This window comes from Kryptolebias marmoratus, linkage group LG24 (genome assembly GCF_001649575.2).
Source record: "Kryptolebias marmoratus isolate JLee-2015 linkage group LG24, ASM164957v2, whole genome shotgun sequence".
NCBI lineage: Eukaryota > Metazoa > Chordata > Actinopteri > Cyprinodontiformes > Rivulidae > Kryptolebias > Kryptolebias marmoratus.
This window is the reverse complement of record NC_051453.1, coordinates 18858886-18884366: the sequence shown is the minus strand read 5'-3', so window position 1 is coordinate 18884366 and position 25481 is coordinate 18858886. Positions and strand designations below refer to the sequence as shown.

The 25481-nt window shown below is 40.6% G+C and overlaps 2 protein-coding genes across 4 annotated transcripts; both read left to right on the top strand.

Annotated features, from left to right (window-relative positions):
• The first annotated feature begins 5227 nt into the window (after positions 1 to 5227).
• On the top strand, positions 5228 to 9153 carry LOC108240174 (vesicle transport protein SFT2B-like). Its single transcript, XM_017423412.3, has 8 exons — positions 5228 to 5445; positions 5568 to 5657; positions 5884 to 5969; positions 6075 to 6156; positions 7603 to 7638; positions 7721 to 7779; positions 7876 to 7905; positions 8005 to 9153. Exons 1-8 carry the CDS (start codon positions 5380 to 5382, stop codon positions 8042 to 8044), a joined length of 489 nt encoding a protein of 162 aa, XP_017278901.1. The 5' UTR covers positions 5228 to 5379; the 3' UTR covers positions 8045 to 9153.
• Positions 9154 to 9971: 818 nt separating this feature from the next.
• On the top strand, positions 9972 to 24750 carry chd1l (chromodomain helicase DNA binding protein 1-like). Of its 3 annotated transcripts, XM_017423368.3 has the most exons (25): positions 9973 to 10156; positions 10288 to 10400; positions 11159 to 11265; positions 11356 to 11467; positions 11558 to 11589; positions 12941 to 13022; positions 13146 to 13308; positions 13422 to 13577; positions 13662 to 13754; positions 13847 to 13943; positions 14921 to 14994; positions 15159 to 15269; positions 17002 to 17116; positions 18607 to 18760; positions 18874 to 19060; positions 19298 to 19443; positions 21547 to 21710; positions 21801 to 21994; positions 22096 to 22194; positions 22283 to 22353; positions 22558 to 22672; positions 22806 to 22914; positions 22996 to 23244; positions 23663 to 23744; positions 23871 to 24750. In XM_017423368.3, exons 1-25 carry the CDS (start codon positions 10060 to 10062, stop codon positions 23991 to 23993), a joined length of 3045 nt encoding a protein of 1014 aa, XP_017278857.1. In that variant the 5' UTR covers positions 9973 to 10059; the 3' UTR covers positions 23994 to 24750. The 3 variants fall into 3 exon arrangements, with proteins under 3 accessions (XP_017278855.1, XP_037830242.1, XP_017278857.1); XM_017423366.3 differs by having other exon boundaries at positions 9972 to 10156; positions 22806 to 23244; XM_037974314.1 differs by lacking the exons at positions 23663 to 23744; positions 23871 to 24750 and having other exon boundaries at positions 9972 to 10156; positions 22810 to 22914; positions 22996 to 23137.
• The last annotated feature ends 731 nt before the right edge of the window (positions 24751 to 25481 follow it).

Below are 25481 nucleotides of genomic sequence, written 5' to 3'. Positions count from 1 at the left end.
AAAAAAAAAAAAACAGCTCATACTGTAGCAATAAGTGAGTGCTCACATCTTAATTAAATTGTGAACAATTATTGTGAAATTGGTTCATATTTGTTTAGGACTTAAAAACTTAAATTTGATTTAGTTTACCTTTTCTGTTTAAATTGAAACACTCAGTTTGATGACTTGAGCAGTGAAACTTCTTTTCAAAATGTGGTTCCAGTGAAACAAAAATAAATACTATATTTATTGAAAGCAGTAGTTAAGATCTTTTGAAGTGGGTATTTTTGGAGTTGTTACCAGCAGTCAGTATCTTAGAAATTCCTCAGATCTTTATCAGTTTGGATTATCAGACAGAAGTTTTCATGGGGCAGTTGAAGCTAATGGCTTGTTAAAGTAGGGGCAGATTTCTGTCATCCCAATCAAATTCAGTCTAAAAAATGTAACAGATTATGAAATTGCTATTTTACAAACTTTGACAATGTCATCACATTTACATCAGACTTATATTTATAGAAGCCCAATGTTCCTTAGACTATGTTGGTCTGTTGTAAATCAACAGTTATGGTTTGTGTGAAAGATGTGTTGCAAAACAGAATGTGTTAAGCAAAACCAGGCAGACAAACTATCTGTGTGGTGATCTGCAAAATTACTTCCTGGTGGGCAGTTCCGGTGTTCTCCTGTGGGGTGAGTCGTTACTCCCTCCACACCTACAGAGGATCAGCTTCATCAGCCTGACTGGTACTTCGGAATTCAGAATCACATTTATTGTCATTATAATTTGCATTACAATTAAATTTGGTTTGCTGCTCCAAGGTTTTGCAGAGAGTTTCTGTGTATACAAATGAAGAGTAGGAATTTTACAGTTTATTTTCTTCATAGATTGTAATATTGCACATATGAAATATTCCTCAAAGTATGTGACTTGAGATGTATTGCACACATTTGGTATTGCACATAGTTTTAGGGATCTAATTTTTGTTGCCAACATCCTTTTTATTATTATTCAGTTCCCTGATGGCTCTAGGGAAAAAGCTGTCCCTGAGCCTATTTGACCAGGTTTTGAGTGACCCGTACCGTCGGCCCGAGGGTAGCAGGTTAAAAAGGTGGTTGCTGGGGTGGGATGGGTCCTTGATGATACTGGCATTTGTGGGTGCATTTGTTAGCATCACAAAAAAAACCTGGCGGCGTGTAGAAAACGTGTAGAAAACCTGCACATGTGGGGTTTTTTTGTTTGTTTTTTTAAGTTTTTTTTTTTTTTTTCCTCGGACGTCTTCCAGGTTGTAGCACTTCCTTCGGAAAGAGTGTGCTTTTGTGACCCTCCGGTGTTTGCTTTGATTCCTCTTTAGCGTGGTGCGCTCCAGACTGAAGAGGACTCCTCCGGTTGAAATGGGACTTCTGAAGACCCGAGAACGAGATGCCGAGTCGGAGGATGAGATTTTATGAAAAGGACTTCAGCAGCAATACGACACACACACAGAGCGTAGGGATATAAACAAGGTTTACTTCAGAAATATATCTCTGCCTCTGCTTTTTAATCAGCTGTAAACCTCTTTTAGCCTTACTTGCTATTTATTTTGCAGTGACATAACACTGTGTAGTCTGCCATATCTTTATTCTTTTGCACATTAGGGTAGGATTTATATAGACTGCCCATTTTTTGTTTTCCTAATTAGTCTTTATAAGTGCCTTTAGGTGGTGAAAACAGTAATCATCAGGACAGTGTTTATCATATGACCTGAAAAGTGTGTTTTTTGCATATGTTACCTAATGTATAGAGTTGAATTATACTCACGTGTCCAAGTTTTGTGTAAATGTTTACCTTATTCTGTTTGATATCACCATGTATGCCTGTATGTTATCCAACACAGGGTTTATTGTTGCCTTCTCATACACTTTTCAATGACTTGAAGTTACAGCAGTCCTTAGAGTTTAAACTTTTGTCAAACATTTTACACATGAAACTGTGTATGTCGCTATAAATGCTGTTTCCTATGCCTGTAAAGAAATGGTTACATCACATTTTAAACCACTGCTTGCAGCCATATTTACCAGATTCCAATGTTATTTAATGGGCTAAAATGTGAACCGAATACATGCGTCACAAGTTATCCCAGCTAGGCCAGTGCTCTCGTGAAGGAACAGTTAGCCAACTTGAAGAGGGTTTCTGTGCAAAGCTTATACATAGTTAATGGATAACTGTAGATAGCTTCTTGAATGGCCTCAGTTTGCATCTGACGAGACAAATGAGCTAAAGCCAGGATCTCACTAGGCTGTGAGTGTTGGAGGCTAGCGAACGACTCCGAATCGAGAGGAAACTGTAAGAAAACAGGCGGTTTTTTTTGTTTCGTTGCAGCCTCACTGAATTATGAGCATTTGTGACCAAGCGACCTGCAAGCCAGGCAACTCCATCCGAGGCTGTAGCCTCGGATGTTTTCTGTCACAGAAGAGTTCCTGTTCAGGCATTAATATACGGCTCTGAAGCTAAATTTGGCCGGGTTTGAAGCGAATGGATTTGAGACGACCCCACGACTATTTTGAGAGAAAAATTTGTTGCACAAATCTTTTGAACATGTTCACAAATCAAGCAACTCATGCAAAGGAAATAAAAAAAAAACTGTCATGGCAGCTTGTTGATTTTTATCAATTTATGACAAAGCAGAAAAATCCCAGGGATGAGACGATGCCAAGCAATAGATTATTTCTAATTTAAGATAGTAAGACAACAACACTGAGCAACGCTTATCAGCAAAAACAAACCAAAACATAACAATCCACCTTAATCTGGATGCATAGCTCCAACTCACAACAAAAAATAACCTCAGGGAACTTTGTAGAGATTAAACAAGGACTGATCAACAGTTACTTCTTTCCCCAACAGAAATGTAACAATAGATGTGTTTTCTCCACAAATTAAAGCTTTGTAAGACTTGTGTGAATATCCGATTTAAATATATATTTTTTTCTTTATTGCCATATAGTTGTATGTGTCTTTGTGTGCATGGACCACCTGGTAGAGTTTGATGAAGCTCTCAGGATGTAATCACTGAATGTACATCTACAACTGATTAACTTATGGAGTCAAACCAATTCAAGATGGCTGCCTCGGCTAATCTAATTCATCAAACACAAAAATCCCTGTAATTTAGTCAATTTTACAGATATTAAGGTAAAATTTGGTGTGGTAGTAGTTGAAACTAATCCCCAACACAAACTCCAAGCACTCACCGATTGCGGAAGATCTTTGCCTAAAACTTTGCCATTAAATGTTGCAGCCAGCTGTGTCTGTTAGCAAAATATCTCATCAATCACCAGACAGATTTTAATGAAACTCCCAGAAAGTAATTAGTGGATGTACATTCTCAACTGATTACCTTTTGGAGTCAACCTGATTCAAGATGGCCCCCACAGCTAACCGACCTTGGCGAACCCAACCTTGCTGAAGGTTGTAAATGACATTCAGCAACTACCACACATACTCTTAGTGCTGACTGATCACATAAAAACACAGCGGGTGACATGCATTCCTGCAGGGACGGCTACCTTTATTCATCATACATTATTTTAAAATGTTTACCCGCCATTAGATTTTAGACACAACTATTGATTTTGAGTGAGTTGTACAATGTGTCCTAAACTTTCGATTGTATTTTGGCAAGTAAAAAGACACATCTGACACGTTCACAAACTTTCCAAATTTTCTTGTGACACGCATGACCAAGAAGCTTTTATAGTAAAGACAAACACAATACATGTGATATTCTGAAATTATCCTGAAATTACGATACTGAGCCTAGTAGTACTTCCACTAAAACTTTAAAGCCTATATACAGGGAAAATAGCAAGCAGTCTGATTTAAAACTTATAAAATACAAAAATAAAATTCTGTATTTTCAGACAAATAAAAAACAGTACATTACAGCAAAAACAGCAACAATGCCCCCAGAATGAACGAATGAATCAGAATCTGTATCGAGCTCCTTGTTGGACTATCCTACATTTAACACAGCTGATCTGGAGAGAAATACCAAAAGTTTATTATTAATGTAAAATTCTTTATATTCAAGTTAATATAAAGTCTTATAGTGTTGTCTGTGTTCCTACAAAGATTCACGCAAATTTAAAAAGAAAAAGAAAAGACAGCAAAGTGAAACTTCTCGAATGCTGCACCCAAGTTTGACTTATCTGGAATCACACATCAGGTGATTATTGGCCGCTCCTCGGGTTGATTCTCGACTGTGAGGTTCTTCTCCAACCACCCAGGAGTGAGGAGACACAAATACACACACATCAAACCGAATAAGCTGATAAGAACTTACTGAGGAGGACAAATGCACCCCAAAAGAGTCCCACCAGAGGGAAGCACTGCTCTCTTCAAGTAAAAAAAAGAGGAAAAAAAAAGAATCAGCTTCTGTTCAGTTCATTTCATTTCACTCATATTTAGCAACAACAGACTCCGGCCACTACAAGTAGGTGAGATTAAACACATACAAAAGAAAACTTACAGGAGCAGTGTGAATTACTGATGCTGTTATAATTGATATGCCTACTCTGCAGTGTTATCCATTTTAAATTACATTATATTGGAATATATGTCCCATAAGTTATAAAATATAAAAAGCAATAACATAAAAAATGTTATGCAAAATAGATGCATCTTGATCCTGATAAAAATAATATAACAGCATATGTTATATATCCTGATAATATAATATAATATAATATAATATAATATAATATAATATAATATAATATAATATAATATAATATAATATGTGGTATATTAAAAGAGCTCGAGTAAAGATCTTCTATAATAAAGAAGACTTCACACTCAGTTCTTAAAGTGTGGCATCATAACAAACGGTGCTTTCTTTAAAAGTTCGCAAACTCTCATTTTAAGCAGCTTTCTGCTTTACAAGCATTAGATTAAAAATGTCATAAATGAAAGACATGTTAGACGAATATGTTGTTTCATCTTATATGCATTTTTGAACCACATAGCCTACATCGTTTCTGTGAGACAAATGAAAGCAGCAGTCCCTTACAGCTGAGGAAATGAGTCCTGAAAGTTACCACAAAGCTAAAAGAGCAGCTGAAATAAACACAGCCTAGTTCAATTTACACTTTTATTTGCACAAATTACAAGAAAACGCCGTCTTGTTGCGCCTGGATAGGAAAAAAAACACATCAGAGTGAGACCTCTTCGCCGCCGCGCTGCCTCACAAGCAGAATCAACTCACACACCTGGCCAGGTGAGGTAGTGACAGCTCCTCCAGCTGACTCTCGGCAGTAATGTGACGCTGCACTTCACCCACTCAGAGCTGAGGAAACTCGGAAAAAGTATTTCAGGAAACTACAAGGTTACTTCTCCTGTCAGCCGCCTTTTAAGGATCTTTGGCCATGGATAAGTTAAAATCAGTTCTGAGCGGTGAAGAGGCGCGAAGAGAGGACCGGAGCGTTTTACAGGTAAAATAATAACAACAATAATAATAATTATTATTATTATCATTATCTTTCGCTTTTACTGCATAAACCTCTTCCTGGGTTATCGGTTGATCATTAGGTGGAAACTGTTTTTTTTCCCGCAGACCGTGAACGAAGCCTCGTCTTTAAGCTGGGCCACGCGGATAAAGGGGTTCATCGCGTGCTTCGTGGTGGGAGCCGCGTGCACAGTTTTGGTGATTATATGACGATGTGTGACAGTTTGAACGCCAGATTGTTGCTCTGCTCGTCGAGGAAGAGTCCGGGCAGAGCTGATGTGGTCTTACAGGTTGTTCTTGCTCAGAGGAATGTGGAGGATGTGATGTCAAACCCCTCCCTTAACCTGAAGTGATTCTCAGTGGCACTCACTCACTGTCCTGTGTGTGTGTGTGTGTGTGTGTGTGTGTGTGTGTGTGTTTGCAGGGAGTATGTGTCCTCTTTCTTCCCAGGATTGGCCTCACTCTCTTCATTGTCTTCTACACCTTTGGAAACATATGTGCTCTTTGCAGGTAAAAAGGCACAGTGCTGCAGCTGCTGCTGTTATTTTACTGCATCTTGTGAAAATGCAGCATTTGATGGACACGTCCTCGTTGTCTCCTGTTTTGGTCCAACAGCACGATGTTCCTGATGGGCCCAGTGAAGCAGCTGAAGAGGATGTGTGACAAAACCAGAGCACTGGCCACCACTTTCATGCTGGTAATTTTCATCCCTTGCTGACAGTTTTTTTTTTTAACATCCGCTTTAAAAGTTTGGAATTGAAGAGGTTTGTTAGTTTGTTGCTGATTTGACTCATTTTTCAGCGAATGGGGGGGAAAATAAGTGGGTTTCTGTGGAAACTTTATGAACACTTAATATCTTACCTGTTTAGTTTACTGAATAACTAAATGTAAATATATTAAAATATAAAATAATTCCTGTTTACCCTGCTTTTTTGAAAGTGTGCTTTCATTTCACAACACATCTATCATCCTTTAGTAGTGATAATTCTTTCAGACATTAAAAAAAAAAAAAAAACGTAACTAAAGAACTCCACTCCATGATACTGTCGCCACCGTGCTTCACTATGGGAATGAGTTTTCAGATGACAGTAGTTGTTAGGATTGTGCCACCAGTTACCTTTTCCTTGATGGCCTCATCTGACAACTTTCTTCCATGTTTATTCTCAGAAATGCTTTTGTATTTTTTTTTTTTTTACTAAAGCAACAGCTTCTTTTTCAGGGTAACCTTCGGTAAAGTTGAGCTTCGAGGAGGGAACGTATTTAAAGGAATAGTTTGGGCATTTTGAAATGGAGTTCTGCTGGAAGGTTATGAACGATTATTATTTTACGTGTAGCAGATGGCTCTCTGAACAACTGGACTCTGACTGGACGGACGGGCCTGAGCAGATTTCTGCCAAATTAAAACAACTCTTCAAAGTTCATAGCAGTTCAGGCAAACGCCGTCTTACAAAGTCGCACATCAGTCAGTTTCACGTTAGTAGTTCTGGCAGAAATCTTCTGATGTTTCTGCCGGAAGTGCCCCACGGTACACTGGAGGTGCTACAGCTCCACTGGCACGTGCAAATAACCAGACTTCTTTTTGTGTTGTATCATGATAGGGTTAAAATCAAATATAACATTATTTTCTTCTTTTCACTACTACGGCTTGTTATTGTGATGAAGGCATAGTTATACACGTTGCAGAAATTAAACCCTTTTTTCTTAGTGCAGACACAGTTCTTACTCAATCAAGAAAAAAACCCGACAGTTTCATTTTTAATTACGAACGTTGAAGGAATGCATATCAAAACAAAACAATCTAAGGTTGCACACGAGCAAATTCTGTACAAATCTGTAAAACTGACTGAGTTATAGCCGTGTTTGTTTTAGCTTAAGTTGATTAGCTGCAGCAGCCATCTTGAATTGGGTTGACTCTATAATTTAATCAGCTGCAGATGTAAATCCAGTGATCACTTTTCTGAAAGTTTCATTAAAATCCGTCCAGTAATTCCTGGGATTTTTTTGCTAACACGACAGACACAGGCATTTAAATACTCATGCCCTTTTATTTTGGTTTTGGCAGCAGGCATTAAAAATAAAATGATTTATGTTCTGACTGTTTTGTAAAGAATGAAGTGTTAATATTTATGTTTTATTTCTCCAGACGTGCCTGGTGTTGACGCTCTGTGCAGCTTTCTGGGTGAGGAGAACGGTCAGGCGAATCGTGTTTTAGGAATTCGGATCGCCCGCGCTGATGCTTTTCTTCTCCGCTTGTCTTTCAGTGGAAGAACTTTGGGCTCGCTTTGCTGTTCTGCATTCTGCAAGTCTTGTCCTTTACCTGGTGAGCTCCTTGTTCCGCCTCCTCCACAGCTGATCGTTTCTTTTTTTAATGTCTGAAATCCCACCGCCTTTGACCTGAAATGTGTTTGGTTCGTAGGTACAGTCTGTCGTACATCCCGTGCGTGAGGTTAGTCACGTTAGCTCGGTTTATTCGCATCGTTTGGGTAAATGCTCAGAATCAAACTTCCACTCTAGGCTTGTCTGATTTCTGTGACTTGTCTTCCAGGGAGGCCATCTTGAAGCTTGTGTCGATGTGCATAAAGTGACTCCTGTGTTTCGCCTGAAGGTTGAAGATGAATGAAGGATTTTCTTTTAAACTAAAAGACAAGTCTCTTATTGGAGTTGCTGAAACAACCTAGTGACTCTGTTTTTATCAAGGAAAAATACTTTTTTTTATCTCAAAATGTAATTTATTTTGCAATATTAACTGAACTGAATCCTGGTAAGATATCTGTTAATTCATTTTAAAGCAATACTTCTGATTTTTGTGTACATTATGTTAAATATCTGTAATAAACTAATGTATTAAAGCTTTAATCAACTAATACTTGGCAGGCTTATTTCCATCAGTGAGAAAAGATCTGTAAGTGAAGTTACTATAAAATTTCAAACTTTTACAATATTTTTAAGAATATTCATTTTTCTTGTCTGCACTTGAAGAGTTCTTAGTTTTCTAAGAGTCTTGTTTTCATTAATTAGGGTATTATTGATTTAGGAATGAGTCTCCGTCATGGAAACTGGAAAGCTTGAGTCAAGAATGTTCATTTTTAGCAAACAGAGTATTAAGTGAAGTGCTGCCCAGAACTTGAAACCATATGAAAACATGCGATAATTAAAAGCCCGGCACTTTTTAAAGAAATGCTTATCGCCCACCGCCTCTCCTGTCAGAGTTTTAAACTACAATGGGAAATTATATTCTTGCCGTTTTGGTCAAACCTTGTAAATAATGTTTTGCACAAAGAATGCAAAAATGCACAAGAGCTATGAGCTCTGGGTATGTGTTGTGGATGACTCGGCTACTACCACATCAAATTTCAGCCAAATATCTGTAAAACTGGCTGAGTTATCGCCTTTTTTGTTTTTGCTAATGTCAGTTAGATGTGGTGGTCATATTAATTAAAGCAACTCAAAGTTAATCAACTGTAGATGAATATCCAATGATTACTTTCTGAGAGTTTCATTAAAATCCGTCCAGCTGATATTTTGCAACACAACAAAGAAGAGCAGAGTTAAAGACCCGCTGAACTTGCATTGAACTTTGTCTTTATGATTATAACTCTTCAGTCATCGTCAGTGTACCCTTAGACAAGGAGCTCAGTGGTTTTTGTCTTTGTTATTGGCATGTGAGGAAGGAATAAAGACCACTTAAAGTGCAGTTTGGATTCCTTAGAGTTATTGAGTCGTTTATTTTTGGCTGAACAAACTTTTCAACTGTTTTTTTTTTTTAGAAGAGACTCGGGTAAATGAATTCAACTTGATACTAAACAATTTACCTTCTAATTAAAACAGGTGAAAGTTGAAACATTTCACACTAGTAAAGGAAAAATGTCAAAATAATACGACATATTTCAAAATGTGCGGCTAAAATTTGCCACAACATTATTGGTCAATTGTTACAAGCTTTTAACTCATTTAACAAAGAGGTAGTGATCACTGTTCATGATATGCTTTGGAAAGTAGAGCTACTCATCAAATTAAAATCATTAGAAAATAAGGGCAGAGTTTTTAATTAGGTAAAGTTCAGGTAAGAGTTGGAGCAGAAGATTCAGATTACATACAGTGGATAATGGAACCACACAGGGTTGTGTTTGTAGTCCAGTGTAATGACAAATTATGTAGTCAAGATAAGAACAATATTGGAAAGTTCTTCTATGTGGATGATGTGGCTTTTTGGATGAGAGGTCTCCATGTAACATAATGTAAAAAGAAAAAGGTAGAAAAATGGACCAAGAAATGGGGATTCGAGCTGTTGTTTACAAAACCATAAACCCACAGGAATCTTCTTTAACAGCCATAAAGAAAGGCAAAACATCAGGACTGCATATTATCAGGTCTGCTGGTGGATACAGCAGCCGGCATGTGCAGTAAAATTAAAACATTTCTGAAGGAAAGCAGTTCTGCAGTGTGTTTGTCATCCCGCTACAGCCCAGCAGGTGGCGGTAATGCGCCTCAGACGGGTTTGCCAACCGCCAATAAACAACAGAAAAAGAAGCAGCAGGAAGAAGAAGACTGGAAAGAGTAAATATTAGTCATTGACTTTAAGTCCTATCGGTGGAGAAAAATGGCACACTTTTTATTAAAAATAAAAAGCCGAATCGCGGAAAAAACGAAGAAGGCGCCTTTTAGTCAGAGCGACGTGGAGAAGTTTGGTTTAACAGGTACGAAGGGCTTTTAAAGCAGCTTCCTTCAAAGTAAAGTAGTGCTAGCTGTGGTGTTTATTTCTTTTATATATATATATATATATATATATATATATATATATATATATCCCCCATGGATATCTCCACAGGAATCCAGCTGAGAGGATACCAGCTGGACGGGGTGCAGTGGCTCACTGAGTGTCTGAAGAACCAGCAGGGCTGCATTTTAGGAGATGAGATGGGTTTGGGCAAAACCTGCCAGGTGTGTGTGACCCATCAGCCTGTGACCCTGGGGTAGGCAACCCTGATTTGAATCAGTGTCTTCTGCAGAACCTGAAGAGGTCATTTAACCACTGAATCATGTGTGTTGGAGCAGGGAAACAAGGACAAAAATGCAGGATAGTGGCTCTCCAGGACCAGGGTTGCCTACCCCTGCTGTAACCATTCAAGAAAACCCAGACCTCCATTTATAAGCAGACGCCAGCGTTTTTATCGCACACTGTCGCTAACATTCATTTTATTGCCGCTGAAGGAAGTTGTTGTCAAACATGCACTATTTCCCTTAATGAAACACCCCAAAAGTCCCAGCTGAGTCGTTGTCCTGAAGACGTGGCTGTCCTGTGTTGAGCCATGAGTCTGTGGAGAGGCTGGTTCTGGATGATCCTCTCTGCTGAACAGCACCACTCAGTTTGTGTTCAGGTGGGGGTTTTTTGTCCTTAGGGTGGACCAGCCTCTGTCTGAGAGTCCTGTTAGGTTTCAAATGCACCGGGATGTTGTGTTTGGAGAAAACCCCTTCACAAATGACAAGAATCTAGATGTTTTGAGGCAAAATGATCTTAGTGCCGTTGTGTCTTATAACTCCCACGTGTTCAGGGATGCACGGATGATACACAAAATCACGCAGCTGTAGTGTTTTCTCTGCATGTTGGGGAAAAAAAGCAAAGGTGCTGTATACTGCAGATGTTCTCCAGTTGTGTGACTCTGCATATGACAGTTTTCTAATTGTGGTTCGTCCTCCAGACAATCTCTCTGCTGCTCTACGTGTCAGGAGCTCTGGGGAAGAAAGTCCCATTTTTGGTCCTGAGCCCACTCTCTGTCCTAGAGAACTGGAGGAAGGAGCTGGAACGGTACAGTCACCTCCAAATGTTTATTCCCTCACTTCATCCGCAAGCCTTTTTCTGCCACTTCACTGTGCCTTAAACGTGCCCCGGCTGCAGCTTCGCTCCGTCCCTGGCGGTGCTGTGCTACAAAGGAGACAAAGAGAGACGGGCTGAGGTTCAGAGGGAAACAAAGACACGGCACTTTCATGTTCTGCTCACCACATACGAGGTCTGTGGCTGCCTAGTAACAGCAAAATGACCTCAGATTACATTGATTTCACTGTATTTATTTATTTATTTATTCTTTTTTTACTTCCAGCTGTGCCTCAAAGATGCTTCGTTCTTGAAAAGGTGAGCAGGCTCTGAATGTGTCAGCACTCTTATTTTATTGTTACGACGTGAATTTTAGATGAGGTGAGACCGATAAAAGAGACGCCGACCCGTCAGATTCTTGTGCAATTCATAAGTGATATTTATTCATCTTGGGATTCTTTCTAGTTTGTTGCCTTTCAGCCTGGAATTTAAGTCTATTTTCAATTTGATCGACAGTTTGACAGGAAATACTTCAGAAGAATGGCGTTAAATGGAGGGGAAACTAGTTTCATATCATCCTGAACACACATAACAGAAAACTGATGGTTGCGTTTTTATTGAAGCCCATTTTATTTAAGTAAGGTCCAGCTGTGTCTGGATATACACACCAAGCAAGAGACATCATGAAACCCAAGGAACTCTCCACACAGGTCAAAAACAAAGCTGTGGAGGAACAACAGATCGTGATTGGATTTCAAAAAATATATATAACCAGAACATCCCACAGAACTCCATTAAATCCATTATTAGAAAGTGGAAAAAATAGGTCACCACAGGAAACCTGCCAAGAGAGAGTCACCTACGAGAATTTATTAACTGAGTAAGGAGGACGTTCATCACAGACGCAACCAAGAGGCCGAAGAGGACCCCTGATGGAGCTGCAGCTGTTCTGCTGCGCAGATCTGGGTTTCATTGAGAAATGGACAGGAAAACAATAAAAGTATAAATAAATAAATAAAATAAGGCAGGCTGTTTAAAATTTGCCAAAAAGGCATATTGCAGACTCCACAAAGATGTGGAAGGAGGCGCTGTGGTCAGATGAGACCCAAACTGAGCGCAAACGTGCCACCTCTCATCCCGCTGAGAGCGCCGTCCCCACAGCGAAGCACGGCGGTGGCAGCATCGTGCTGCGGGGAATGTTTTTCACCAGCAGAGACTGGGAAACTGGTCTGAGTTGAAGGAGCAAAATACAGAGAAATTCTTGAAGGAAACCTGTTTGAGTTTTCTAAAGATCTGAGACGGGTTCACCTTCCAGCAGGACAAAGACCCTGAACACACAACACTCGGTTAAATGTTTGTTAGAAGTACAGCTAATAATTAATATTATATTTAACATTAATCTACTGAACCCAGTGGATGGAGAACCATTAATCTTACATTATATATCTGCAAGGCTTGTAATTTCTTTGTAAATAGTTTCTTTTATTTTGGATGGGAGCTCGATAAATTCCAGGTTGTAAGGCAACAAAACACAGAAAATGCTGTGGATATTTTTTTTTTTCCAACCCACTGTCATTAGTTTGGATGTTAGTATTTATGCTTTAGGTTTTTAAAGTTAGTAAAATAATTTTTTCCCGTGGAACTGGTGCTTGTTACCTCTGCTCTTCAGGTGGAGCTGGAAGGTTCTTGTTGTAGACGAAGCCCACAGACTGAAGAATCAGAACTCGTTGTTGTACAGAACGTTAACGGAGGTAACAAAATCTGCTTTTACCTGCCGGGAGTTTAAGTTTCTTTCCGTTTTCTGCCGTGTTGCTGGATCTCTTGTTGTTGTTTGAGTTCAGTTTGTTTGCAATGTGTGTGTGTGTTTTCTGTAGTTCTCTGTTGGTTTCAGAGTCCTGCTGACTGGGACTCCCATTCAGAACGACCTGCAGGAGCTCTACTCCCTGCTGAGCTTCGTCCAGCCCAGCGTCTTCGCAGCCGAGGACACGGGCAGCTTCGTGGACGCTTACGCCAACGTGCGGAACCAACCCGGCCTGGGTATGAGACGCCGTCACCGTGTAACGCCGTGCGGACGAGACCGAATGCTCAAAACGCACTTTTATGTTTTTGTTTGTTCTTTTTAACTCGCACGCCATTCTGTTGTTCTTCAGCTGCAGAGCTTCAGAGCGTCCTGGAGCCCTTCCTGCTCCGTAGAGTCAAATCAGAGGTGGCCGTCGATCTGCCCAAGAAGACGGAGCTGGTGGTGTACCACGGCATGTCGGCTCTGCAGAAGAAATACTACAAGGCCGTTCTGATGAAGGATGCCGGTGAGACCCGTGCGCCGTAGTGTGCGCCTGATTTGGGGCAGACAGATGTCCACCTAACTGCCTGTCTGCTCACGGACCTTCCAGAGGCTTTTGGAAACGCTCACGGCAGCAAGAACAGGCTGTTGAACATCCTAATGAACCTGAGGAAGTGCGTCAACCATCCGTACCTGTTTGACGGTGAGACGTGCTCAGTGAAAGCCAGGCATTAAAGTGCCTCAGTTCTATAGATATGATGAGCTGTAACCATTTCGTCCCCGTTTCCTCTGTAGGGGTGGAACCCGAGCCCTTTGAGATGGGGGAGCATCTCATTGAAGCGAGTGGGAAACTGAGCCTCCTGGACAGCCTGCTGGCCTTCCTGCACAAAGGGTGGGATTTGGCTCCCCCTGGTGGCCCATTAGGTTCACTTCGACTAACTGTAAACAGTGGCTGTAATGATATGAAAACTGACACGGTGCACCGATCCAGCATCTGAACGCTTTATCGGTTGTTTTTATTGTTTCGAGTTGCCATGGCAATGCAATTCGCCACAACCGACCTCCGAAAAAAACACCTAATTAGAAATTAACAGGAAATGCTCAAAATCCTGTTCAAACTTAACGTGCTTCGAAATATTTCATAAACCACTGAAACTCTCTCAGGATGATCACTGGTCAGACCTGTACGAGTGATTATTCATTTATGTCCTCCTGATTTAAAATGGCCGCCAGAACTTACCTGGAAAACACAATAGTGGCTATGACTCTATGACTAAAATTTGGTGATTGGAGCTGTCATTGATCCCCAAGACAACTTAGCTTAAACAGCCTCAATTTCCTTGTTTTTTGCCATAAAGTATTTGCTGGAAAATGTCTGTTAGCAAAATATGTCATGGCCCACTGGACAGATTTTTATGAAACGTTCAGAACTTAATCTTTACATGAACATCGCAAACCGATTAACTTTTGGAGTCATTCTGATTCAAGATGGCCACTACAGCTACCTCAGAAAGCACAAAATTGGCTATTTCTCTGTCATTTTAAGAGTTACTGGGCTAAAATTTGGTCTGATAGTAGCTGTGAGCCCTAAAACATACCGTGACTGCTGAAAGATCCTTCAGTTTCTTGTTTAAAGATTTGCAGTACACTAGTGGTGAAAATGTGTGTTAGCGAAATATCTCACAAACCTCGGAACGTATTTTAATGAAACTCTCAGGAAGTAATCAGGGGATGCCCGTCTACAGCTGATTTAACTTTTGGAGTCATTCTGATACCATAGATAACTTGGAAACACAAATATGGTCATAAGTCAGTCATTTCTGTACAGCTGCAAGCGTGTTTGTTCTTACTTCTGTTGTCTTAATGAAGGGGCCACAGGATCCTGCTGTTCTCTCAGATGACGAGGATGCTGGATATTCTTCAGGACTACATGGAGTACAGAGGTGAAGAAGACTAAAAAAAAAAAAAAGAGGGTCACTTAAAAACACCTGAGCTGCATTCGATATTATTATACTTTGTTATTATACTGTCCGAGTTCACGTGCTGCACTGGACTAAATGTAACGCTTGGTTGTTCGTAGTGAGCGATTTGAGTTTTCCTGTTTTAGGTTACAGCTACGAGCGGCTGGATGGGTCTGTTCGAGGCGAGGAACGAAACCTAGCAGTGAAGAACTTCAGCAGCAAAGATATTTTTGTCTTTTTACTCAGCACTAAAGCAGGTAACAGAACCACAAAAGTCTTTACTGATAAGATCAAATTTTATAAAAATGGTATGAGCAGATATTTCAAGTATTTGTATAACGCGGAAACAAACTGTTTGCTTTGATTTTCAGATTTGATCAGGGGCTGTTTTCAGACGTTTTTTTGTTTTTTTGTTTGGCTTGGCTTGATTTACAGACACCTGCTAAAAAGGCTGTGGTTAAAGAATGTCATCTTCCACCTCACTGTGGCTAAGTTTGTTTATAACCCAGAAATCCTGCGTTCTGTAAGTGAGCACTTCTTCACGTCTGTATCTGTGGCCGAGTTCATAGAATCGGCAGAGAGGAAAACAGACAGATCAGACAGAGATAAGAAGTGCAGCGAAATGAACCACGTGTCAACGAGGCCATCAGCTTTTCTCCTTTTTTGCTGCTTTTTTTTTTTTTTGTGCAAAGTGTGAAAACAGGGAGAAAGATGTTGCACTTCCTGCCGCAGCTTTTGCTTCTGAACGATATAAAAAAGGTTCCAACATGTACGGTAGAGCGCAGTCATCACATAAAATAAGAAAAAAGGAAGGTGAAGGTCTGCTCATTGAGACACGAAACATCATCTTGTCTTTACCAGATTATAAAATTAGGTTAAGTGCGCCCTCTGATTCATAACACAATGCATTGTTATTTTTTTAACAAAACACAGCAGCAGAGTGAAAAACTAAGTCCACCCCATGATTTAGCAACTCGTAGAACCTCCTTTAGCAGCAAACTAAAGGAATCATTGTTCTGTTTCATCAGGACCCGGTTTCTGCCATGTTGTTTTTAGAGAGAAGAGATTTTCACCTGGAAGCCCTTCAAAACAACTCATACTTGTTCAGTCTTTTTCAAATTGTTCTTCGTGAACTTTAACCTTCAGTCTGCTAACTGAGGCCTGTAGAGCTCGTTTTGTTTATTTATTTATTTATTTTGGTCCTTTCTCTGAGGATTGTACGGTCTGACCTCGGGGTGAACTTGCTGGGAATATTGACAGCTGCCTTAAATGTTTTCCGTTTCTTGCCGTAGAACGGCAGATTCCAAATAGTTTCAAAACGACTTCCATCCCCACCCAGATGGATGGGCAGCAGCAGGTGTTTCTCTGAGGTCATGACCTCCACCATGGAGGGTAGGGTTTTCGGTAGTGTTGGTCGGTTTGTCTGTTCGTTTGCAAGATTGCTGAAAAACTCACAAACAGATTTTGATCAGGTTTTCAAAAAATGTTGGGGTTGTTACAAAAAAAAGTGAATAAATTTTGGTGGTGATACAGCCTCGGTGGAAGCTTGTGCTCTGAGTGCTTCAGGTTTCTGATGTCTTTCCTCCTTGGCGTTGTGTAAACACACACCTGTTTGCTCCAGAGCAGCAAACTGACGAAACTCCTGCTTTTACAGAGGTGATCACACTGATGATGATCAGCTCCTGGCTGATACTGAACCTTCTAGGTCCTGCAGAAGCAGAAAGGGTGGACTTAGTTTTTTACACAGAGCTTTTACATTTTAGCTTTATTTTAGTTTAATAAATAATGTCATGGTGGAACCTGTTACGTGTCTTTGTTCACTTGATGTTCGATGTGAATCATTTTGGAGCCTGCACTGTACCCTAAAATTAAAAGAGGAAGTCCCACATCGGTGTAGCTCTACAGTTTAGTGTAAGCTGCAGTTTCCGATTATTTTGTTCACAAATAAAGAGCGAAGCATGTTGTTTTCATTTAACTGTGTCCCGTCAGGCGGCGTTGGCATGAACCTCACAGCCGCCGACACGGTTATTTTCGTGGACAGTGACTTCAACCCTCAGAACGACCTGCAGGCTGCAGCACGCTGCCATCGGATTGGTCAGAACAGGTAATGCTTGTGGGAAATGATCGGGTCCTGCACTCTTCCTGATGAGCTGTATTAAAGCATTTCGCTCTGCATAAGAAGCACCGACTTGCCTTGAAAAACCACTGGTTGATAAGCTTTCACAAGAGTGGGAAAAGAAGCCCGTAGATGCCATTAGGGTTATCTGTATCTGCCAGCAGTGTTATCTGCACCTGGGTGTGAAAGAGTACTTCCTGTTTGCAACACAGCCTTGTACTCTAATAGCATTGTTGCACCCATGATGGAAACTTCCAGTAACGTTTAGGGAAATGCAAGAAAGAAAAAACAACATAAAACCTCTACCTCTTCACTTCAGTTTGCTCTGTTTTATCGTTGACAAAACTTCAGTTTTAAAGTAGTTTTTTGACTGAGGCTTGTAAATTTTGTTCTTATTAGTTTGAGGAGCCGTACTGAGGTCCGGGTTTGATCAGTTCATAATTGATAATGTTTAATTGTGAGGGTTTTTTTCTGTTCAGGGATGATTTACTGCAGTAGTAATGTTGAGTCATTAAATTAAAAAACCAAACCTTTTGCCAATCAGACAGCTCTACGTGGAGGAGAGAAATGCGATTGTAATTTAATAGATGGGTGTAAATTTCAAAATTTAATGTATTATTCCACAACACCTGTTGCCACTAAAACCTCTGCTCTTATGTTTGTATTTTAGACAACCTCTGCCTTTCTCAACAATGGTATCTTAAATACCAGTAGATGGATCCAATAAAAGGCCTGATGCTGCTGCTTTAGTTTGTGCTGATTTTCTTTTTTTATTTACGAATATTTTTCTTTTTCTTAAAGGACTTACATTTTAGATAGTCTTATCTGGTTATGAAGATGACGAGGCAGCTATATTTTAGAGGGATGTTTTGAAGAGTTTATATTTTTTTAAGTTTATGAACAATTAATATCTTACATAAAGTATATACTTTTTATAATTCACCTCAATTTGAAAAAATGGAGTATTGAGGAGCTAACAGCCGGTCCGAGTGAGGCCAAGACCAACATGGACCTCTGCTGACCTAAAATATCTCCAACATACAATCAGAATTTCCTATCAGTTCATGCAAATGCATTTATTTAAACTTTTCCACCATTAATTTAGGATCACACAGTTATTTTTTCCTGCTGGAAGCGACCCTCTGGTTGCACAGGAAGTGCTTCAGCTAGCTGCTGCTGTTTGCAAATAACCCTGTCATGCTAAATTGACAGCAGCGATTGCAGTTTATTAAAAAGTCATTCACTTGAGCTGCGATGAAACCTTTTGAAATTAAAGTTATCTTAAGATGGCAGCTCAGATTAGCAGTTCAAAGCGCTATCTGCAACAGGTAAGATATTAATTGTTCATAACCTTTCTGCAGAAAAACCCACTTCAACATGTCCAAAGTATCTCCAAAGCTCTCACGAAACTTTCCCTTGAACTTAGTGGGACCTAAATGAAAGTGCTGTAACGCGTGAATAACTGTGGCGTCTTGCAGGCCCGTGAAGGTGATCCGCCTCCTTGCCAGAGACACCGTGGAGGAGATCATGTACTCCCGTGCTGTATCCAAACTGCAGCTCACCAACACCGTTATCGAAGAAGGACGCTTCTCTCTGCTGGACCAAGCTCAGTCCGCCGCAGCAGGACTGCAGGTTTGGCACCAGCGCCGTCTTTGAATCTCGCTTTCCGCAGTTTTTTTTTTTTTTCCATTTTATTTAAACCTACCCCCAGCTGTCTTCATCGCTTCTTGTCGTTCTCCGAACAGCTGAGTGAGATCTTGAAGTTTGGGATAGATACGCTTTTGTCGTCGGATGAGAGCTCCATACAGGAAGTAAAGCTGGGGAAGATCCTCGGCGCGTCATGCGGTGGTCAGTGGATGGACGATGAGGACTTATCACCTCTGGAAGAAGAAGAAGAAGAGACAGAGGACGGATCTGAATCTGAAGTGCAGAGTATGTGTTGTCACTGGGTAGTACTCGGCTCTTAATGTAGTTTGAGAGATTTTGGTTAGATTACCTCGGTTTTGGAAATCTTTTTCTTAAATGCTTCTATAAAGTTTGGGGGGATGGGGGGGTTGTCCAATTTTTGCCATCCATCACCAAGGAGGAAGCGGCTAATTATCTGTCTGCTTTTAGTGTTTTGTATCCTGATTTCCTGTTGATTAGTTACGCTCACCATCGTCTTTTCAGACCACATGTACTTGTTCGAGGGCAAAGACTACAGTAAGGACCCAAGTTCTGAAGACCAGAAGAGCTTCGAGCGCTTGTTGGAGGAGCAGCTGGCTGAGTTTCAGAAAGCTGCAGGAGAGGGGCGAGCTCTGCGACACAAAGCTGGAGTAAGACACTGTCTCTTTAAATGTCTCTTCCCAAAAAGTCTCTGTTGTATTTGAACAAACGAACCAAAACCTGCAAACTACTAAACAGAAGCTGGTTGGAGAATAAACCAAATGAGTTTATGTACATGGTCTGTCTTCCTGCAGGTTAGGCCAATTCAGGCTCTGTGGTGTGCAAAAAAACCCCATTTGTTTTATTAAAAATTATGTTTGCAAAAGACAAGTAAAAGGTGACGTAGTCTTGTTAAACTTGGATCTGTACAAACCTGAGGTAAGTAGTTGTGAAATATTCAGTAATGTTTATTCATTTCTAGATTTCTGCAGTCCAGGAGCTTCTTCAGACTGTGCTTGAGGGGGAAAAAAGGAATAATAATAAGAAAATCAACATTTATTTTAATAAATGTTTTGGTGCGACGTTTGTTTTTGCTGGAAGGACAGGTGATGTGATCGAACAGGAACAGGCCTCTCTCATGAGGCCTGTTCCTGTTGGCTTCCTCTGTAAGCAAGGCTACATTAAAGGGTTAGTTCAGACTTTCTGAAGTGCGGTTCTGTGGAACGGATACAAACCATTCATTTATCTTACCCTGACTGTAATGATGAGCTAATTATGACTAGTCCAAGCTGACACACTTCTGAAGTGAATTTTGCCATCTTAAAACAGCCTCAGTCTTCAAACTGTTATAGCAGCTTAAACTTTTACATCACTGCCAGTTTTGCGTCTCACGGTTAGTTCAGCTAAGTATGATATTCCTACCGGAAGTGTCCCAGGATGAGCTGAAAGTGCTACAGCTACCTGCTGCCGCTATTTGTGCAAATACAAAGAATTTTATGCGTTGAACTATATATTGTAGATACCAGTGTGACGGTCTGTGTGACAGTGTTTGCATGAACTGCAGTAAAAGTTTGGAGGCTGGAGTTGTTTAAAGATGGCAGCAGTCCACTTTGGTCTCTGTTGCATTTGGACCAGCTGTTAGCGCGTCAGTCCTGGGAGATGAAAACTCCATTTCTCCAAACCAACGTTACTCAAAAAGCTGTTTACAACAGGTAAATTAACCATTTCTCTGAAGATTTTTGGCGAACCATACATAGAAATGTCCAAAATATTATTTTATGGTGTTTACAAAGCTAAGTTTTATCAAAAAATGGACAAAGAAAAAGCAATTGCTTATAGGGATAAAGCACAGAAGCACAAAGATTTTTCCAAAAATGTGAAAAAAGGTTCCTTTGTAAGATGAGATTAATTTAAATTTTATCACCATCAAGGAAAAAAGGGACTGATTGTATAATCCCAACGGTTTCATCCTGAAAACCCCATTCCCACAGTAAAGCATGGGGGTGACAGCATAATGTTAACGGGAGGTTTTTTTTTAAAACATTATTTATAAGGTTTGTTCAGAGCGAAACGAATAATAGATAAAATAAATAAAACGTTAAGTAAAGTCTTTTATCCAGTAGCTGACAAAAGAGGGACAAAATTTAAGAGAAGCATCAGGTAAAGCCATTAAATGCTAGATTATTTTTCATTTACTTAAATGATAAAGCAGGAGTGTTGGAAGTCCAAGGTAACTGCATATTAGGGCTTTTAGAGGTGAAGAGTTCTCTGAAGAAATAATTTTTCACATGAAACACCTAAATGTACAGAAGCGTGCACTTGCTTTCACAAGTTTTTACTTCAAAATGTTTTTATTTCCATGCTAAACGGCAAACACTCCAACTCTAAATGGGAAAAATTGGAGCCAATAATTAAATTCAGTAACTGTAGTGTTTCTTACATTAACTTTGACGTTTAATTCATAGTGGTTTGATATATTTAATGTTTTATTAAATAATCTTTATTCCATTTTATTTATCATATATCCCCTTGTTTTGCTTTTGGTAACCTAATTTTAAAAAAATGGTGGATGGTAAAGGCCTGAAGTGCAGGAATGAATATGAAATATAAATTTAATCTATATTAAGTGGGTCAGTGAGACAAAGCATGAAGCATCATGGGTTCATACTCTCTGCAATGAAAGTCAAAGAATATGCAAAATCACTTCAAAACTGTGTGTATTTATTAATATTCCTGTAAGAGTGCATTTTGTCTGTTTGTGTTTTTTTCTTTAGGTTTCACTGTCAGTAGCACTTGGGATCCCAGCGAGGAAGAGGAAACCTCTCTCTGAGACGGAGCTTGAGCTCCGACGTCAGAGACGGGAAGAGGCGGCAGCCAAGAGAGCCAAAACGCAGGAGGACACGAAGAAGCGCCAACAGGAGCAAAAACAAAAGAAAAAGTACAACAATTCACGTTTGACTAAATCATTTCCTCACGTGAGATCAAATATGTTTGATGCAAAACCTTCCTGTTTTTTTTCTTGTTTTAGAATGGCATGGTGGGAGTCCTGTGGCTACAGGTCATTTTGTCTGCCGGCTGTGGACAGTGAAGAAGAGGAGGAAGAGGAAGATGATAGCAGCATGTGGTCCACGGACTCTAACTCTACGGATATCCACTATGTTCTGGGAGATGTTACTCATCCGCACACTGCTAAGGGAGATGCTGTCATCGTCCACTGTGTCGGTACGTGCACTGTGCAGCCCCGGTAAAGAAAACGTTACTATCTCCTGCACACATCTGCCACTGCCTGCCCCATATATGAAAAAAGAATGATTTCTGTGCAGATGACTCAGGCCGGTGGGGCAGAGGAGGCCTATTTACAGCGCTGGAGGTGAGATCAGACGAACCACGAAAGCAGTATGAGTTGGCAGGAAAGATGAAAGGTAACCGTGGCGACAAAGACGCGCGGGCAAGAGCTCGTCAGGCGGCTTCAGAGAACGTAAAACTAAAAGGCGAGTGTGTTCGTTTCAGATCTGGAGCTTGGAAATGTGCTGCTCTTCCCTATCGACGACAAACAGTCCAGACTGGACGGCCAAGATCGAGTAGGTTCCGCTCCCAGTGAAGCACTGATGCTTGTTCACGCACGTTTTCGTACTGCGAGCGCCACCTTTTGCATTGATAGTGATCATCTGTGCGGTACGCTTGGGCTAGGTCTAAGTGTGGCGGCAGAATTGCACGTTCGAGGCCGAGCGACAGCTGGCCAGCTAATGTCTTCACATGCTTCGATTTCCATCCCGTCTCCTCAGTTAGCCCTGATAGTGGCACAACAAAGACACAAATCCAACAACCTGTCTGGGATCCTCCTGAGTGCTCTGGATGAAGGACTGAGCAAGATTTCCACCGCAGCCAAGAGAAGCAAGGGTATTGTTATTGCTGTTTTTGCATGGCTGATGAACTGGTCAGAGCACTTAGCATTTCATGTTCAAAGAAAACTTGCACATTTTTCTCAGCTCTTATCCCAACTTTTCCTGTCTTTGCCTTTTCCCCAACGAAGCCAGTGTTCATCTTCCTCGGATCGGCCACGCCACCAAGGGTTTCAACTGGTACGGCATGGAGAGGCTCATCAGGAAACACCTAGCTTCCAGAGGCGTCCCCACCTTCATGTATCCTTTAACAGCTCAACACTTTAAAAAAAACACATTTAATTTATTTAATTTTTTAATTTCACTTAACCTATCTGCCAGATACTATCACAACAGAGCTGCCAGGAACCCAGCTACACCGCAGGGCCCTTCAACATCAGGCGCCGCCCCTGAAGCAGCGCCGCTCAGCTCCGACAGACCAACTAAGACTGAAGCAGAGGTCCCGGGCCCCTCGGCGCCACGCCACGGTTTCGGCTCTGCAGAGCTCCCTAGTTTCATGAAGGGGGTCCGAGTCTTCTTCTACAACGTTCCTGCATCTGAGCGAAAGAGGCTGGCCCGCTACCTCATCACATATCCTTTCAGTCTTTTTTTTTTTTTGTGCCACGGCTGGCTGTCAGAAACAGTTATCAGAGTGTTCATACCTGCTGATGTGTGGTTGTTAGGAGAGGAACAGTGCAGGTATTTGTGATAAACCGCCTATAGGACGCTGTTTACACATCAGATTAAATGAAATGGACAGTATAAGATGACATTTTTATTTAGTAATTTTATTGTGAAGTTGACAAATCCTGCTTTGTTCTACATTAATACTACTTAACCCTCTCAAGGCAGGCGTTGCAACAACATATCTGATTTTTCCTGTTACTAAAACTTAATTTGAGCCTGAGAGGGTTAAACCTTCCTCTGTAGCACGTCTTTGCTTTAAACCTTGTTCTGTCGAACAGTCGTACTATTAAAATAACCGACCTTCTCCTTATCTGGCGTGTACGTATGATGGAGATGAGGAGGACGTCATGAGCGCAGAGGTCACTCACATCGTGGCGGAGGTGGAAAACAACATCCACACACAGGTTTGTGTCGCGCTGAGCTTCTCTGAACTCTACCCTCCTCTCAGCATAAACTGTTGAGCAAATGAACTTTGTTGCAGAAATTCAAAAGTAAAAGTAAAACTGACTCTTGTTGTCCGCGTGGCGCAGGAGCTTCAGGAGCTGCTGGGTCAGTACACTGAGGCCGTCCCTGTCCAGAAGGCCTGGCTGGAGTCCTGCTTCTCCAAACAACAAAAAGTCAACACTGCACAGTTCCTACATCCGCTTCGGTAGCACTCTTATTTTTTAATTGCCTTTTAATTTTCTGAGTTTTCTGGCAAGACTGGATGAACTTGTCAGGCTGGTGGGCAAGCCATTAAATGCAAAATCAAATCAAATTTAAAAACAAAAAATCCTTATAATTCAGCAGCACCTCTGCTGTTTTAATGGAGGCTACTGTTGACACTTCTGCACGGTCACAGTTTGCAACACTAATCAGCTGAGTGCATCCGTCGCTAAATATAGGAAAACAGAACATTGCATTTCGTGGCATAAGGACTCAAGTTTGGTGCCCACAGTGACTCCCGAATCCAAAATCAGTCTCACAAAGGAACAAACCTAAGACCAGACACAAGTAAAACACAGTTCCATTTGACCATCTTTAAACGAATACAACCGTTCCAACTAAACTTATGAAGATGTCTGTATTTTCTAACCGCGTAGCAAAACAACTCCATTAAAGCCCACCCTATTGTCCGCAGAAACCCGCCCACAACAACTTCTGACCAATCACACAATAGTTGACTCACACTCCTGAGAGAACACGTTCGGCCCGGACCTCGGGTCAAGATCGGGCTCTCAGAGCTCCTGAGAGAACAAAATGACTTGATTTTGCAGCCAAGTCGTGGGAAAGCAGTCCACCTTAATGCATTATAACGAGCTGAACTGATTAATTGGATTTATGATTCTGGCGTGTCTTTTCCCTGTATAGTGCCTTGAGATGACTTCTGTTGAGAACTGGATCTATATAAATAAACTGAATTTTATTTAATTTTTGTTTACTGTTTTTTTTATGGGCTTTAAAAGCACAACTTAAAAATTTCTACTTCTGAGTACAAATGGAGCGTGCCATAAAACAGAGCTGTCTACAACAGGTAACATATTCCCACTTCAAAATGGCGGTAATATAACTCTAACCTGTTACAGATTCACACCTCTCATAGGAAAGGATCAGTGGTGGAGAAAGTACTCAAACATTGTACTTAAGTAAAAGTACAAATACACCGACAAAAATGTACTCAAGTAAAAGTACCACATTAACATTTGTACTTAAGTAAAAGTAAGAAAGTACTGGCTTTTAAAACTACTTAGGTATTAAAAGTAAAAGTATTTGTCGACTGTATTACCTAAAGGCTAATATAATGTCATTAAGTGTACCTATCGTATTTATTTTTAATACATCAGTAATGTACCATTTTAATGAACAATGCTGATGATTTGTTGCTTACAGCTAATGAAAACAGGACATTTCTGATTAGATTACAGACCAATAAAACAAGATAATGCAGACATGTGGGTCTAATGAAAACAGCCCCGGCTCCAGACGAGTTTAACGGGGGTGGTTACTCAAGTAAATGTAACAAGTAAGACCCACTTTTGAACATAAACAACACCAGTAGCCTACAGGCTACTTCTTAACAAGCTGTACAGGTATAGTCCTCTTTTAGCTAACATTAGCTGTATCCAACTCAGTCGGTTAGTTTGGGGAAAAAACTGTGCAAA

Coding starts and splice junctions, on each gene's coding strand:
- LOC108240174 (XM_017423412.3), top strand. CDS start 5,380: ATGGATAAGTTAAAATCAGTTCTGAGCGGTGAAGAGGCGCGAAGAGAG. Junction 5,446..5,567: donor AGGACCGGAGCGTTTTACAG/GTAAAATAATAA, acceptor TTTTTCCCGCAG/ACCGTGAACGAAGCCTCGTC. Junction 5,658..5,883: donor GAGCCGCGTGCACAGTTTTG/GTGATTATATGA, acceptor GTGTGTTTGCAG/GGAGTATGTGTCCTCTTTCT.
- chd1l (XM_017423366.3), top strand. CDS start 10,060: ATGGCACACTTTTTATTAAAAATAAAAAGCCGAATCGCGGAAAAAACG. Junction 11,468..11,557: donor TTCTGCTCACCACATACGAG/GTCTGTGGCTGC, acceptor TTTTACTTCCAG/CTGTGCCTCAAAGATGCTTC. Junction 17,117..18,606: donor CATCGGATTGGTCAGAACAG/GTAATGCTTGTG, acceptor GGCGTCTTGCAG/GCCCGTGAAGGTGATCCGCC.